This window comes from Gobius niger, assembly GCF_951799975.1.
Source record: "Gobius niger genome assembly, chromosome: 11".
Classification (NCBI taxonomy): Eukaryota; Metazoa; Chordata; class Actinopteri; order Gobiiformes; family Gobiidae; genus Gobius; species Gobius niger.
Window position 1 is genome coordinate 25,887,946 of NC_136862.1, and position 16,305 is coordinate 25,904,250.

At 40.3% G+C, this 16,305-nt stretch overlaps 1 protein-coding gene across 2 annotated transcripts in view; it reads right to left on the bottom strand.

Annotated features, from left to right (window-relative positions):
• Positions 1 to 396: 396 nt before the first annotated feature.
• dpysl3 (dihydropyrimidinase like 3) overlaps positions 397 to 16,305 on the bottom strand; it is a 64,749-nt gene continuing 48,840 nt past the window's right edge. Inside the window, exons 12-14 of one of the 2 annotated variants that reach the window (XM_079565963.1) lie at positions 12,210 to 12,389; positions 7,543 to 7,696; positions 397 to 1,672 (exon numbers count right to left, since the gene is read on the bottom strand). In XM_079565963.1, coding sequence (XP_079422089.1) covers positions 1,578 to 1,672; positions 7,543 to 7,696; positions 12,210 to 12,389 — 429 coding nt within the window. In that variant the 3' untranslated portion in view covers positions 397 to 1,577. The remainder of the gene's footprint in view (positions 1,673 to 7,542; positions 7,697 to 12,209; positions 12,390 to 16,305) is intronic. The other variant, XM_079565964.1, reaches the window with a different exon arrangement.

Consider the following 16,305-nt stretch of genomic DNA (forward strand, 5'->3'; position numbering starts at 1 on the left):
TGATACAACTGTATAAAAGAAACAACATTAAAAAACATTAACAGAGGTCTTCAAATAAACATAAATATCCCAGATACACCACTACTGTGCCTGGTCCACCGAAACCTGCTGCCTTTAGCACAATGTGACCGAGAATATAGTTTCAAAAAGAGCACCATTGTATTATAGGCTATCATAGCGCAGAGTGACTACAGAAAAGTTGTATGGCGAGAATTGCTTTGTTGGGCAAAATTGAGAACTAGCCAACTTGAAACCCACATTTTGGGTCAAGAGTGGAATAGCGGACCAATATTTAGGGTTAAGATGATATTTATCGTCCTGGAGAAGAGGCACACTCCATAAAGAAAGGGTCAAGTAATCAAATAAGGGATTTTATTGACACTTCCGGTGTAGAACAAGGGAAAATGCTAAGCTAAAAGTTGACTTAAGTCACTCCACTAGCCTTAGTCGTTGGTCCACTATTCCAACTATCCCTGTTGCTGTTGAGTATGACCGTGGTTTGCAAGTTGTAGAAAGAAAAAAAACAAGCAAGAATAACGTTGTACATGTGAAAGCAGGTCTTTTGCATTCTCCTATACGTTGCTTTTTTTCTTTATTTTTTAATTGTAAAGCTAATAGTTTCAGATTAGTAATGAATTCATCTCAGCGCGAGGATGTGAGATGGCGCGATGAAAGCGATGGGCAATGCAAATGGACAACTTTAAGTCCTTCTTCTTCGACGGTAATAAATATCCATCATCACAACAGCATCACAAAAAAAAAAGAAAAAAAAAAAAGAATAAACGTCCAAATATCTAAAAGCGACGAAAGCTTCCCGGTCCATAGAAATCGTCACCGATGAGGGCCCATGCAGCTCTATGCGCCTTCGTTTTTTTTTTCGATCGCTTTTAGATATCGATTTCTCTCTTGGTCCCGAACCCTCGAATCAGGCTTCACAAAGCTACAATTACAACTACTGCACAGCGCCCTCTAGAGCGACTCCAACGGTACCGCATGAGTGTATGGCTAACAAGGGGGAAAGTCTTAAGTGTTATTTTTTGCAAGGAGACGACAGACAACATGGCAGGCAACTGAAAAAATAAAGGGTGTGAAGTTGCAAGAAGCCGCACAGGAAGAGACGTGTCCATTTGAGAAAGCGGTCGGCATTTTTCCACTGAGCGTCAAGCCTTTACCTTTAAGAATTCTTACTTTCACAAGCGATTACCTATTGATGATTTGTGTGTGTGTGTTTAAATTTAAGTTAAGGCATATTTACTTAAAAGTCCACCAATCAGTTGTCAATTGTGATGATTCCGCTTTGTATTGCAGTACTTTCTCTTTTAAACCACGTACATTTTTTTATAATATCGACAATATCCCCCAGGAAAAAGCAATGCCGTTCTCATTTGGACAAGGTAGCATAGTGGCAGGTAAGGCATGAGGATTCAGTGTTTTGCTGATTTTTATTCTTTCTTTTTTTTGTGTAACTTTTTGAAACTTCGCGTGGTCTTCTTTTTGCATCTCATTCATCCACTCTCCTGCACACACCCCTAAAACGCAAACTACAGACTCCTCCTCGCTTCCCTCCCGCGTCACGTTTAGCTGAGAGACGTGATGTTGGAGCGGCCGCCGGGGGGCACGGTGATGCGGCGTCCGGCGGGCCTGATGGGGAGGTCCTCTGGAATGGAGGGACCTGAGGAGAGGGACGAAGACGTTATCGGATTATCTTCCGAGGGTCAGCAAGGTCATAAACAGTTGATTTTTTAACCTCTTAACCCTCGCTTTAACCCAGCACTTTTACCCCAGTTCAGCTTTACCCAAATCGAAAAGCTTCTCTGTTTCAGTCTCTTATTTTCGTAATTTTATTCTGCGTGTTCTAGTAAATTTTTTGCTCCGTTCTTCACTGTTTTGTTCCCTTGCTTTTTTGTTGCTTTTTAAACGTGTTGTTGTTGCTTTTCCGACATGTTTTTGTTGCTCTTTTGTTTTATTTTTGTCACTTTATTGTTGCTTTTTTCCTGCTCTTTTTTTTGCCTTTTCATCATTTTTTCATCATGTTTTTGTCACTTGTTTATTGTGTTTTTTGTTGTATTTTTGGGGGGTAACGACAAACTGCAGAAAATGCGCTCGATTAAGGCGAAGGGTAAGAGGTTAAACCTAGGCATGAGTGTGTACCAATCCAAAAAAAATAAAGAATTTGTTCTTTTTTTATTCCTGTGCAAGATTGTATGTGTTATAGGCAGTACAATGATCGACTATGTCATCAGTAGAGAACAAATCCTACCAACATTCATGAGGACTCTACAAACACAAAATATGCAGAATATTATCACGGTCCAAATGGATCCAAAAAGTCTAATTCCTTTGTCCTGGTGAGTGACATGTTTCTGCTAATTATTACATTTATAAATACAATTACTTGAGAGAAACTGCAGTGATCAGTGGTGGTGTAGAGCAGATACTGTAAACAGCAGCCGATGTCTCAATTAGACTTCAACACTCTGGTTCACAAGCTATGCTCAAAGGTGTCCAAAATACGGATGGCATTTACAGTGAGAGCAACATTACTTTAGAAAAGTAAAATAAATAAATAAATAGAAGTAAAAAGTAGTCATTAACCTCTTAACCCCTGCCTTAACTGAGCACATTTTCTCCAGTTTCTTGACTGGAGCTTTCACACAGGCCAGTGTAGCGTCTCATTTGAAAGCTATGACCTAGAAAAACTGATCATAGCTTAAGTTTTCTAGCCTGGATTTGAACATCGCCAGAGTAAAGGCCTGTCTCACATCTTCAGGAAGACTTTCCCAGGTTTTCATAATTCATCATAAACTTTACTTTTACTGCGAGCACCCAACACCAAACACATTTGATGATGTCTTCTGTACAGAATGTCCCTGACTGAATACATGCATTACAGCAGTACTAAGTAACTTGTTTACCATAATAAATCCCTTTCATAGTCCATCTGGGGATAAAACAGTCTTAATGGGATGATTGGGGGGTCTTTCGTCTCCCTCTGGTGTCTCTGGCCAGAAAACCACAATTGCAACTTCGCTGCCTCCGGGTCGGAGGCGCAATGCACACTAATGGAATCACGAAGAAGAAGCTAACAGGCTAACAGGCAAAGCTAACTGTGGGCAAATTTGAGAGAAAAAAAATTCCATCCATTGTGTAATTGGATGTACAATATCCCTCTCTCCCTTTGTCTTTTCTGCCAGTGTAGTATTTACTCTCACGGACAATCAATAAGTAAAAAAACGCAACATGCTAGGACACCTGCAGTGGCGCTTGTGGCCTCTAGGGGCATGAGTTACTTAGTACTGCTTTAAACAGGAGTTTGAGCTGCGCCTTCGGACTGTGTGCTTGCTGTTAATCCCGCCATTTTCTATTACACAGCCTCCCCCCTAAAAAGATTACTCATTGTGTACACTCCCTGTGAGCTTCAGGGCTCCCCACCTGCAGAGCTGGCTGACTTTAGTTGGGAAGATTGAGTTTAGTTCAGAAGCTCCTGGTCTGACATCACTGGACTTTCCATTTAAGCCTCTGTGATAATTGACCGCAGGCTCTGGCTCATCCTTTGGAAACCTTTAGAGCTGTTCTTGGTTTGATTGTAGTTTATTTTACGCATCTGTGACACAGAGCAGAGATTTCGCTGGCCTGTCATCTTTCTGACATCGTAATGATGTTTTTGGGAAAGGTCTAAGGTCTATTCCCTGGAAAGTAATAAAGCAGCGATGGATTGTGTGACAACCCTGACACCATCGTCAAACATTAGGTCCTCAATGTGACGTACAGAGTGCCGGAAAGATCAGCTCATGATATCCATAGAGCATCGGGGCCTTGTTCATGCAAGTACAAGACAAGAGTGGTTTCCCGAGTGATATTCAAAGCAAACTAATGACTTATAATATGATAGTACTGATCCTCAACACCCTAGAACTTCAAAAGAGACACAGACTCATAGACTTGGCTGCTGCTTTACTGACTAATGCACAACTTCTGTCCAATAACAAAAACTGTGGAGTGACTAACTGCTAATGCTGCGTTCATTGTGAAGCATGACTTTGTTTGAGCAATTGCTTTGTCTACACCAGTCACTCCAGAGTAAGCCGGACAAAAGCCACGTTTTAAATCTTTGTTAATCCATTCTTGGCGTTACGTCCGGGGGCAAGTCTCTCAACAGTCTCTCCACAAGCGGCAGCAGATGCACGGCGAGCTGCGCGTCTCACGTTTTAGATCGGCTTCCTAGCGGACTGGGACCAGATGTGGACCGGAGACTTACAGTGTGTGGGAAGTTACGCTGCAGTTTAGGCCTCGTGCCAAAAAAAGAAAAGGAAAAAACTGCAGCGAACATCCTATTGTGAAGACAAGTGTGGTGAGAAAATGGGATCACTCCAGGGATGGGAAAGTAACTGGATAGTTCACACAACCCTGTTTAGATTGCATTTTAGATATGCTTTTTTTTTTTTTTTTTGGGGGGGGGGGGGGGGGAATTCCACACAGAAAGGTCCAGCCCAGAACGTTCTCCCTCAACGACTCCCTGAATGGTTGCCATTTTTGTTCAGGGTGGAGCCAAGTCAAGTTCTATATCTGTATAAAAGAAAAAAAACGGCATAGAAATAATGTAACAAGGCTCCAAACATTCACGTTTTGTAGATGAAAATTTTCTTGCGAAGCCAAAAGAAAAGAGTGATGCATAAATGTGACAAATGTGATTTGTGCAGATGATGTCACAGCATGGAAAAGACAACATTGAGTTATGAAATATTACAAAATTTATGCTCAACTTCTGGAATTATGAGGACTGAAAAGTAGGAAAGTAAATGCCCTCAATTGTACTTATAGCCAGTAAGGGAATGCCTTCATTGAGTGCATTTTCTCCAGTTCAGCTTGACCAAAATCTAAAAGCTAAAAGTAGAGATTCAGGAACATCATTTACTATTGTAGTAATCATGTAGCAGTAAAGTAAAAGTATCCACAAAGCAGAACGGCCAAGAAGATACTAGAAAAAAAAGTATTCTGAGATCCCTGTCCTCACAAATCTGGCAGTTTTCCAATACATGCCAGTTTAGCTTCAGTTTTCAGCCTGGATTTGAACATCGCCAGAGTCGGGGCCTGTCTCACGTCTTCAGGAAGACTTTTCCAGGTTTTAGCTTCATAATTCATCACAAACTATGGTTTGCTGTGAGGCCCCAACACCCAACACATTTGATGATGTCTTCTGTACAGAATGCCCCTGACTGAACACACGAATTAAACAGGAGTTTGAGCTTCGCCTTCAGACTTTGTGCTTACTGTAAATGCCGCTGTTTTCTACTACAATAATTGTTGTAGTTTTGTTGCTTTTTTGTCATATTTTTGGTGGCTTTTTCATCATCTTTTAACGCATGTTTTGTTGCTTTTTTAGTTGCTTGTTTTTTTGCCTTTTTGTCGCTTTTTAGTAATTTTTTGTTGCTTTTTCATAACTGTTTTGTCGCGTCTTTTACACCTGTTTTGCTGCATTTTTTCCCCTGTGTTTTCATCCGTATTTTGATGTTTTTAGATTTGGGTAAAGTCGAACAGGAGAAAATGTGCTTGTTTAAAGGTGGGGGTTAAGAGGTTAAGTACTTTCTATGTCTAACCAAAGTAGTACTATTTTTGAAGCCCACATTTCTCAGAGGCCGCCTCGTTTCTTCCCCTCTCGCTTTTGAACTCCATTGCCCAAGTTTAGATGCTGGAGGAAGCCATTACTCATGTGGATACACAATGAATCACAAAAGAAAGCCCCTGATGTAATGGAGTTAGGGGGATTGAGCTAGCATGAATTAGCCTAGCGTCAGTTACGGATTATAAGGTTTCAATTAGCAGCAATGCTGACGTCACGTCTAACCACATAAAAGACGGTTTGAAGCCAGTTTACAACAGGCCACATGGGGTGATGCTGATTGGCCTCAAAAGACCGGAGTGAGGACGGGCGTAAATAAACAAATTGGTTGTTTTTATGAAGTTGAGAAATACCACAGGGAATGCGTGGCTAACAGTGTGTCAAATTGAGCAAATAAAAAGCTGTTAGTGCTGCACGGTATGGTGTATGCAACTATGGGACTTACTCAGTTCACTTTATATGAAAATATGATTCAGGCTAAACCTTATCCTATATGTCGCGAGATGATTTTTATTTTTTTAACCAAGCACATTTTCTACAGTTCAGCTTTACCCAAATCTAAAAGCTTCCTGAGTGGAGCTTACAGCTTATAGGCCAGAGTCACGCCTCATTTGAAAGCCAAGACCAAAACTGATTGCAATTACTTTGTTGCGCTGTGAACATGTTTGTCACGTTTTAGCCATATTTTTGAAGCTTTTTTTGTTGCTTTCTTTTCACTTTTTAGTCGTGTTTTTGTTGCTTTTTTTGTGTTTTTGTTGCGTGTTTTTGTCAAATTTCCACGTTTTTTGTCGCTTATTCATCCCTTTCAGTCTCACATTTGGCATGATTTTGTCTCCTTTTTGCCACTTTCTTCAAGAAGCTTTTAGATTTGGGTAATGCCAAACTGGATAAAATGTACTCAGTTCAAGTGAGGGTTAAGAGGCAAGCCATAAATTAAAACACAGTATCCAAACGAACATCATTAAACCAGATTTTAAATGCCACACACCTGTCGTGCACTTCAATTATTATAAATGCTTATTGCATTTTACAGAAGGGGGTCCTGAGTTGTTGGTTAAAGCAGAACTAAGTAACTCATGCCCCTACAGGCCATAAGCGCCACTGCAGATGTTGTAGCATGCTACGGTTTTTTACTCATAAACTGTCTGTGAGAGTAAACACTACGCTGACAGAAAAGATGAAAGGAGAGAGGGATATTGTTCATCCAATTACACAATGGAGATCTTTTTTTTTTCAGTCAAACTTGGCTATAAATACAGTTTAAGTGGTGCCAGCCCACAGTTAGCTTTGCCCGTTAGCCTGTTAGCTTTTTCTTCATGATTCCATTAGTGTGTATTGGGCCTCTGCCTCGGTGGCAGGAAAGTTGCAATTGTGGTTTTCTGTCCAGAGACACCAGGGGGAGATGAAAGACCCCCCAATCATCCCATTGACACTTGCATTTCCCCCAGAGGGATACGGAATTATTAAGGTAAACAAGTTACTTAGTTCTTCTTTAAGTGATTTTGGGTGTGGGAACCCATATAAAAACAGTGAATTACAAGGAAACATGGCACGGTAATAATCCCCCCTTACTTACCGTGCTATTTATATTTGTAATGTTATTAGTGTTTTGTAAAGTAATGTGTAATCCATATTTGTGCAAATAATTTCTGTTCAAATGTCATTATTATTTAACTATCTATATTTTTTACTTTACACCATTACCTAATAGCTTCAATCCAGGCCAGCAGTCAAAATCTGTAATTTTTTTCTGTTATTTTACTATAATATACTGTGTGCAGTACAAGATGCTAGTATTATGTGACAAACTGGTGAGGTAAAATGTGATTCAACAGAGCTTTACAAACCGTAAGTGGGACAACACGCGCCAGTGCGGTCTTGTATGAAGCACCTTGGTTCACCGCAAGTCTCTGGTCTTTTACCTGATAGAGTGAATCCAGAGTGGTGCAGGTTTCTGACGGGCTGTTTGGTGGGAGAGGAGCGTGCTGAGGCGGAGGGCGTTCCACCGCGGGACAGGGAGTATTCTGAAACGGGACCGTCGTACATTCCCCTGGGCACTGCCTTCAGGACGGCCAGCTGAGAGGAAAGAGGAGAAGAGGAGCGGCGGTCAGAATTTGAAAGAAAATATTTATTTGATGTCAACACCTGTTCAGTATTACACGGCCTGCTGACAGAGAGGAATTTGCAGATTTTTTCTGCAGATTTCCTGTAAAAAAAGAACGAAAGCCGGGGTTTGTGGTAGATGTCAAATTCAATGGAAAGTCGTGTGCCTGGTCTGTAAAAAATGTACCACCACCTTTTTTAAATCAACTTGAAACCTTTGCTGTAGACATTAACACGAGGAACACAAGGCATTTTTATTACATAGCAAAAAACTCCCATTTTTGGTGGTGAAATCAAAAATAAATGATAGAACCAGGTTTAAAGGGGCATTATGCAACTTTGTACGCAAGAAAAAAAAGTCAACATTTGTGCGTATTCTACCTTGCAGTTGTATGAGTGGTCAGCGTGGCGACTTTGCCTTTAATCACAGTGCTCCAGGATCAATTGTTTGGGAGGTTTCCTCTGGTGACGGACCCTCTCACCAGTAAACCTACAAAACAATTGATCCTGCAGCATTGTAGAGGCCACTGTAATCCAAAGCAAAGGCACCATACAAACTACTCATACACCCGCTGGTCAAGGTCAAATACACAAAATATTAGGGCTGCTCGATTATAGAAAAAATAATAATCACGATTATTTTAGTAATAATTGAAATCACGATTATTCAAACGATTATTTGTTGCCTTAAAAAAAAATCTTTATTTTATTTATTCATTTTTATCATTATTTTAAAAAACAACTATGGACTACATTTTCTTTGACTACAGTTTCTAAACTAGTCCTATAGGGAGACCTGCCTCCTGCTGGCCAGCCCTCACACCTGTCCAACAGAGCCGCGCAGCCTGATGACATCATCACACAGCGCTAATGTTTTATGTCAAACCAAAGCATGAGCCTTTAGCACGTGAAATGCGAAGGGAACAGAAACAATCATCTCAGCAGCATGAAATAATAAGAGTTTGCTTAGAGCTCCGTTGAGATCTGCTCCTGAGGAAGAGTTTTAGACTTTTCTACTAAACAAAACCTGTGCCTGAGCAAAGGATGTCGAGGCTGCACAAGGTGAGCACTTAACAGTGGCGCTATCTCAAGAGTTAGGTTTAAAAAATATTAGTACTTGTTATTTACAGTTCTGTCACGCTGCGCTGGTGTTTCAGCTTATCAGACGCGCTCACACAAACCGCGCAGGACGGACTTTTTGCGCTTTGGATGGACGAGCGGGAGGGCATCCTTAATAATCGTTGGTTCTCTATTATGCTATTTTTGTAATCGTCTAGTGTAATAATCGAAATCGTAATCGAATTTCGATTAATTGCACAGCCCTACAAAATATAAACTTTTTTTTTCTTGCATAAAAAGTTGCATAATGCCCCTTTAAATCTATGCTTTTACACATTGGTTACAAAGAGTGTTTCAGAGCAAATCGTGTACATTAGTTTTTGAAGAACTTAGCTTAAAGGTTCTATATCATTTATTCATTTATAACTACTGTATACCTCTTAGCCTTGATATTTTATCACAGCACACCCCCCAACACAAGCCTCACACACCATGTAAATACAAACACGTGAACAAGAGATCGCAAAGGTTTAAAGCAAAAGACGCAGCAACAGTTAGCGGCTAACAGTTTAGCATCATGGCAGAATTTTACAAAAAGATCGTGAACTGATAAACATCTGACCGTCCTGCTCTGATGCAGCTGAAATCCTCATGAAATGTCCGTTTGTTTATTTATCCAACATCTACAGGAGCTGTCAGATCTTTTTCTTTTCTCACAAAGCAAAGCAAAGCAGCGCCGGAGGCCGAGGTGTTCAATGATTGCATTAAAAAAAAGTTCTGCACTGTAAACTTAGTTCCAAATGGAAGTATGTTCTAAATGCCCAAAAAAATGCAATCAGAGCAGCGTGTGGTCTATAGTGTGGAGGGGCGTGGGTTACTTAAGGCAGCTTTAAGATTGAAATGTGCATTAGGGCCAAGTAATAAAGCGATGTGTGCTGTAACTGTTACTGGAAAGGCGTGTGCTATATGTTTTAAATTGATTTTGCAAAATATATAGGCCCCTGAAAGTGAAACAATCTGTAAAAATCCCTTTTGAAAGCAAAAAAAAAAGCTTCACAAATATTGTTAAGTACAAGACTGTGTTTAGGTTCTACTAGAGTGAAGGTGTAACCATGACTACCGAGGTACATGCCAAACGCTGCACTTCATAGGCAGGGTCACTTAGGAAACCGTGATACTTTGAAGGCCAAGGGCATGAGGTAAAAATTAGTGTCAACTTTATAGTGGTCATTGGTCAAACTGTATGAATCTAATCTAATACATGTGCTTGGGTTTAATGCGTTTGAAGACGTGAGCTTGTTCTTCCATTACAGATACGACCACTGTCCAATAAAGCCAAATCTATGAGGTCATTGACCACCAATAAGCTCACTGCGGTCACTTTAGGAGAGATGCTGGTTTTAAGGGAGACTATAATTTAAGACAGATATAAAAGGAAAACACTTAATACAATCCAGTAATTTCCCTTCACATGCTCCACTATGAGTGAAAGATTGCATCCATTGTGGGAGATAGTTAAGTGTAACGACTAAAATAGCGATAAAACATTTCAGGATCCCCGAATGGAAAAGCCGGACACTATAAATCACATATTGGCTTTCTTACAAAGTTCGACCTGTTAATTTTTGGCCCGTATTATAATCCGTGACCCGTTACTATGACTAAGAACATTTCCTCTATGTGGTAGGTCTCCTTGAACTCTTCTCTGTATCTTATGCCAAAAGCGCGACCACCCTCGCTGCCTGGACACGTTCACTGTTACTGTATATAAAGTCCGGCCAGGATCTAGAACAGGGCTCCAGGGGCTAATGGCCGAGCACCGTGTCTCCCATTACCTCATAACTTCTGCTTTTGTCTTATACCATTTAACATTTAGTTCAGCTTCACCTCCCGCCAACGCCCGCCTCCCCTGGTGCCACTTAACAAATGCTAAGTGTTTTCACTGACGCGGGAAAACCGAAGGGCAACTTTGTCAACCACTGTGTTTGACGTTTGTGTCGGATCATAATATTGTATTAGGTGGAAAGTGGTTTATCATAGAGATGTACTAATCTAGCTTTTCTTTTTGTTTTTTTGATACATATACTTGGGGTTTGAGTATCTTCCGTTGCCAGATACCAAGTGATAACAGCAGACTTTCCTTTATAGTAATTGATGATGTGATGTCCTTGCAGGGAAATTGGTTTGCAGTGTGACAAACATTCAGATAACTGGATGTTCACACTCTTAATACATGACGATTTAGACAACTTCCAACTAGGGCTAAGCCTGTACGGTACAGTAAAAAGTTTAGGTACTACAGGTACATTTGGTCCAGGGACAGCATTAAAGTAGGGCTGGGCGATAAATCAAATTAATGTAATTAATTCATGCTTTTAAAAACAGACAATTTGGAAAATGGCTAAATCGTAGTTTGCCGCTCCATGTCGCCCCCAACGTGCGGCGTTCGGCCAATTTAGCAGCGTTTTAGACACTCTGTAGCGAAATGACACCAGCAGAGAAGCCTGCGACATGTGTGTTGTGTTTTAAGAGGTTTTACTTTTGAGAGGAGACAAGGAATATCTAAAACAGAAATAACTATTTTTATACAAAGGGTTATGTTCTTAATGGGCCTAATTGTAGCTACATTATAACATACTAATGACCCGGACTCTGAGCAGTTTTCTCAGATCAGGAGACTTTTTAAAGTTTATTTCAAATAAAATCGATTAAAATCGTATTTTGTCCAAACTGAGTAAAAAAAAAACAAGATTTAATTTTTTGGCCATATCGCCCGGCCCTATATTAAACAAAGTTATTTGTTTTTTTTCAGCAAAAATATATTAAAATAAAATGAATTGTCTTTTATACCATTATTGTTCTGTTTTCTGGTTCTAGATAACTAGATATTTTTTGTATTTTTAGGTCTTGAAAAAAGTGTTGTTCGGTTTGTTGTTGGACCGATATGGATTGCTGGGGTCCGATACCGATATGAAGTGGGTTGACATGGCCGATAGCCTATGTATATAGGCCGATATTTTTTTTTATATAATTTGATGTTAAAAACAAAAAATGAAGCCAATATGGACTGCTAATATTTTGGGCCAAAAATGTCTCATCAATCATTGTGTCTCATACTTCTAAACATGTCAGTGCTGTGACAGCAGGGGGCCCTGTATGCCTGTTTCATACTTGTTTGCTTGTTTGAAAGATAAAAATGAGCAGATTGCAAATCAAAAAAGGATAAGGCTCTGTCACTTATGGTTCCAAAATGATCCACAAAAGTCGACAACCTTTTTATCAACCGATATCGGCCCGATAGCCGATATTGAAAACACCCAACCTAAAATAATCTGATCATTAAACAAATGCTTTGAAATGATGTTCTGCTAGCGTGGGTTTCTCCTTTCCAGTGGGTTATGGAAATGAAACACTTTGATAATCCCACCTGTTTCCTGGCTTTGATGCGTTTGTAGGCGAAGTCTGGGTATGGGGAGCAGGGGATGAAGCGTCCCACTCCAGATGAGGTGTGGAGGTTCCCGTCCTCCAGCACGATCTTCCCCTGACACACCACCACCTGAGGGGCCCCGCGCAGCTCCAGACCCTCAAAGATGTTGTACTCCGCAGCCTGTGAGGGGCGGGAAGACAAGGGACAGGTTACTTTAGGGGTACTTACCGACTTACTTTGGCTTTGACAAGAGGTATACAACAACAATGATTCACTGAATATCTGTGGATCTGTGGAGATGTGATAATTATCAGAGAAAATGCATGTCGAGAACACCAATCTCACAGGCCAAAAGTTTCTTTTGACCTGTGTTGTACCGAAATACAAACCATTTGTTGCCTTTTTAAGAGATTTTACACGGAAAGAACACATTTAAAGGCATGTGCAAACTCAACTTTTGTGAGCTTGCATGTCAGAATGTTTTAGCCTCATCAAAAATACTATGTGAGTTTTGTTTAAATCTACTGAAGATTCCGTAATCCATATTCAATCTGTCTCCCTCTTTCGCACTCAATACGCTAACTCACTTTCCAGTATATGTCACATGGGAATGGGCTATATGCACAGTTTCCCCACGTGACGTCTTCCTGGACAGTCAGCCAGACGCAGCACTTCCTGTCGCTGGTCGTTTACGTTCACAATTAGCAGGTTCCCACACAAATATAGAGATAGCTCAGGATCTGGTTAAGGACAACGAGTTACTGATGGACAGTCACAGCAACGTATTACAAACATCATGTTCGCTGTGAATCCCGCCCCTAAGGAAACGCCAGCTGTCGTAAGGTAGGAGCTTTTATCTTAGAGCTAAAGGCTAGTGTTGAAAAATGATAATATAACATGTAAACAAGTAAATATTATTTAAACTACTAACAGGACGATTCTTTTTTGCGCAGGCTCGTTCAAAACTTTGCGCTAGTTTTATTTTTTATTTTGTTAGCCGCGTTAGCTTCAAGACAAAAACATCCACCGTTATGAACACGGAGGTTTCCTCCAGTGAAGTCGTTGCGTCTCACGTAATATTTTTTAACCTGCTCCAGCCACATCCGAACTTTTACTCGCTGTCCTTTACCAAATCTTAAGCTATTGCTTCATTTCTGTGGGACCTGCTAATTTTTAATGGGAAGAGATAACAGACAGGAAGGACAGCCTCTGGCTGACTGTCCGGGCGGAAATCACGTGGGGTCACTGTGCATATAGCCCATAGATTCAACATAGATACAGTCGGCATCGCGTCATACAAGGGGGCGTGGCCTCACCGAGGGGAAGGAAGTACATTTTGGGAAATCTCTTTTTATCTTTTGAGCCGTTTTCTGGCGGAACATAAACTTTTTATCACACAAGTAAAGTCAAGTCTCTTCAGTAGAAACGAAGAAGAAAAAAACCGGCAGTCATAGTTAGCATTAGCATGATGCTCACAAGAAGCATCATGTTAGTAATCTCTGTTATTTAGGCTATGTATTTATGTATTCATCACTTTGCTCCTCTCCATTTCTTTGTATCTTTATTAGGTAGACAACTTAATAAACAATTCAGCATTTGTTTAAGTAGTTTTGGAGTAATGGTGCGTTCCAGGCAACTGGTAACTGGTAAATTTCTCACCTCCCACTTGGAAAAATGCCTTGGAACGCCGCTCGAACTGGTAATGAAAACTTTCATAGAACATTGGCATCGTATGAGCTAACTGTTGTAGCATTAGCCGTTTTGTTTACATACGAGTTTTATCACCTGGAACGCTCTGAGGTCGTAAGTCGTAATTTTCAAGTGGGAAAGATACCAGTTACCAGTTCCCTGGAACGCACCGTAATTATAGAAAGATACAGATTTATAGATATAGATTTTTCTCCTCTTTATTTACCCCCTCAACTGCTTCAAACATGACCATATAAGGGCGATTCCAGAGATGCCAACTGTATCTATTGTGCCCTCTGCTGTCGTTTCACAAAACTACATTTAGTATCATGGGGTATTTTCTCAACACATACATTATTCTCAGTAATATTTAAGAACAGTAGTTTACAAAGGCAAAACAAAACACAACATACAACCTCTAAGGATTTGTAAAACATAATTTTTCAAACCAACAGGAGGGTTCAGTTAATCTTTGCGTATCCCGAATAACATGGTCATGTCTTGGTCCGTGTCTGGTCTTCATCATCGCGTTTATCTGCACTTAACTTCAGCTTCACTGTTTACGGCGAGAATAAACAAAGCGCTTTGAGCGAGACGTTTTCAATACCATCGTCATAGCAAGTGGCTTAGAAAAAACATAAACTTCCCTGACAACAATTAAAGCTATGACTTCAACTAAATCGTATTGTTTTGTTCTCTCAAAGGCAACAGGCTACTGTATTGGACAACAGAAAAAACAACAACATAACCTTCTGAGTGCAAACATTGAGGAGATAGAGGCAGAGAAAGTCAAAACAGATGGATTTGATAAGAACCAGATCATAAATCTTTCGTCCGGACTCCTTATCTTTCCCTCATCGTTATATGTTCACACTGAGTTGGTGCGGCATGTACAGGCAGCTGCCAGAGACCAACTGGGCTCTTAAATCAAGGCTTTCCCTTTTAGTATATACTGTATGTTATGGGGATTGGATTAAGTGGGTTATTCCGTACCTACATTGACATATTTTGTGTTGTTACTCAATACTATATGTATACTATCTGAACAAAGACTATTACACAAGCTAAGTACTAGGACACTATATTAACGGCATTGTCTTACTCTTATTTTCTTCCCTTTACACCACTGCTATGTTCACCCTGGATGCACATTATTGTTTGTTGGTTCAGTCGCCCATTCATCCTTCTACCCAAATCTTTTTCCCTTGTTTGAGCTTCTCTCTCCCTCTCTCCTCTCTGTGACGGCCCCTCCCTCATTCCATTGTAGTTCATTTCCTTTCTGCACACGGCCCCTTGTCCAAGTGCAGAACAGGACATACCTCAGGCCCGCGCCAAGACATGATGTCAGAAACGGTGTTGTGACTCTCAATATCTCCATATATTTTAAGAGTAGCCATAGCAAACGTGGCCTATGCTGAGAACAAGAAACAATGGCATTGCAGGGCGTTTCCAGGGCTTTAAAATAGGTATTCACTGACTGCAGGCTGAGGGTTGGATTCCTACAACAGGAAGGGCATCTGTCTAAAATAAAACTGCATCCAAATATGTATACAACTGTTTCCTCTTAAGGCCTCCTCGTTATAGTCTTTATATAAGGGGGGGAAAACACTGTACAAATTCAGATTTTGTCTTGACTTGTCTTGAAGCTCAATACATCAGGTTAGGACTTAGTTATTAAAAAATCCCTTTGAAAAAAAAATCCCTATCAATTCAACCTCTTAACCCCCGCTTTAACCGAGTGCATTTTCTCCAGTTGAGCACTACAATGTAACGCCTCATTTGAAAGACCTAGAAGACGAATCTAAGCTTCTCCCTCGTTATGATGGCCACGGTTTTGTTCTTTTTGTTTGTGTTTTCGTTACGTTCTTGTTACTTTTCTGACATGTTCTGGTCACATTTCTGTGGCTTGATCGCGGTTACGTTACGCAAAAAAAACAACAGGGAAATGCAGCCAAAACGCAATACAAAAGCAGTGAAAACATGACAAATATACGTGAACATGTGACCGAATAAATGACTAAAAAGAAACGAAATTGAGACGAGAACGTGGCAAAAAATTCAACAAAAAAGCAATTAGAACGTGGCTAAAATGTGATCAAAAAGCAACAAAAAAAAGATTTAAAGTGCCCAAAAAAGTTATTAAAACGAGACAAAAATGTGGCCAAAAAAGAACAAAAAAGCAACAAAAACAAACGCGATAACAAAAGCAAGGAAGAAGCTTAAATCAGTTTTGTAGGTCTGAGGCATTACTCTGGCCTATAGGCTGTAAGCGCCAGTCGAGAAGCTTTTAGATTTGGGTAAAACTGTGGGGATTAAGGGGTTAAACATTATTTAAAGGACAGGAAAGTTTGAAGTTTGTAGGTGCTACTGAATTGAAGATATTGAAGTGTTTAGATAATCTCATTTT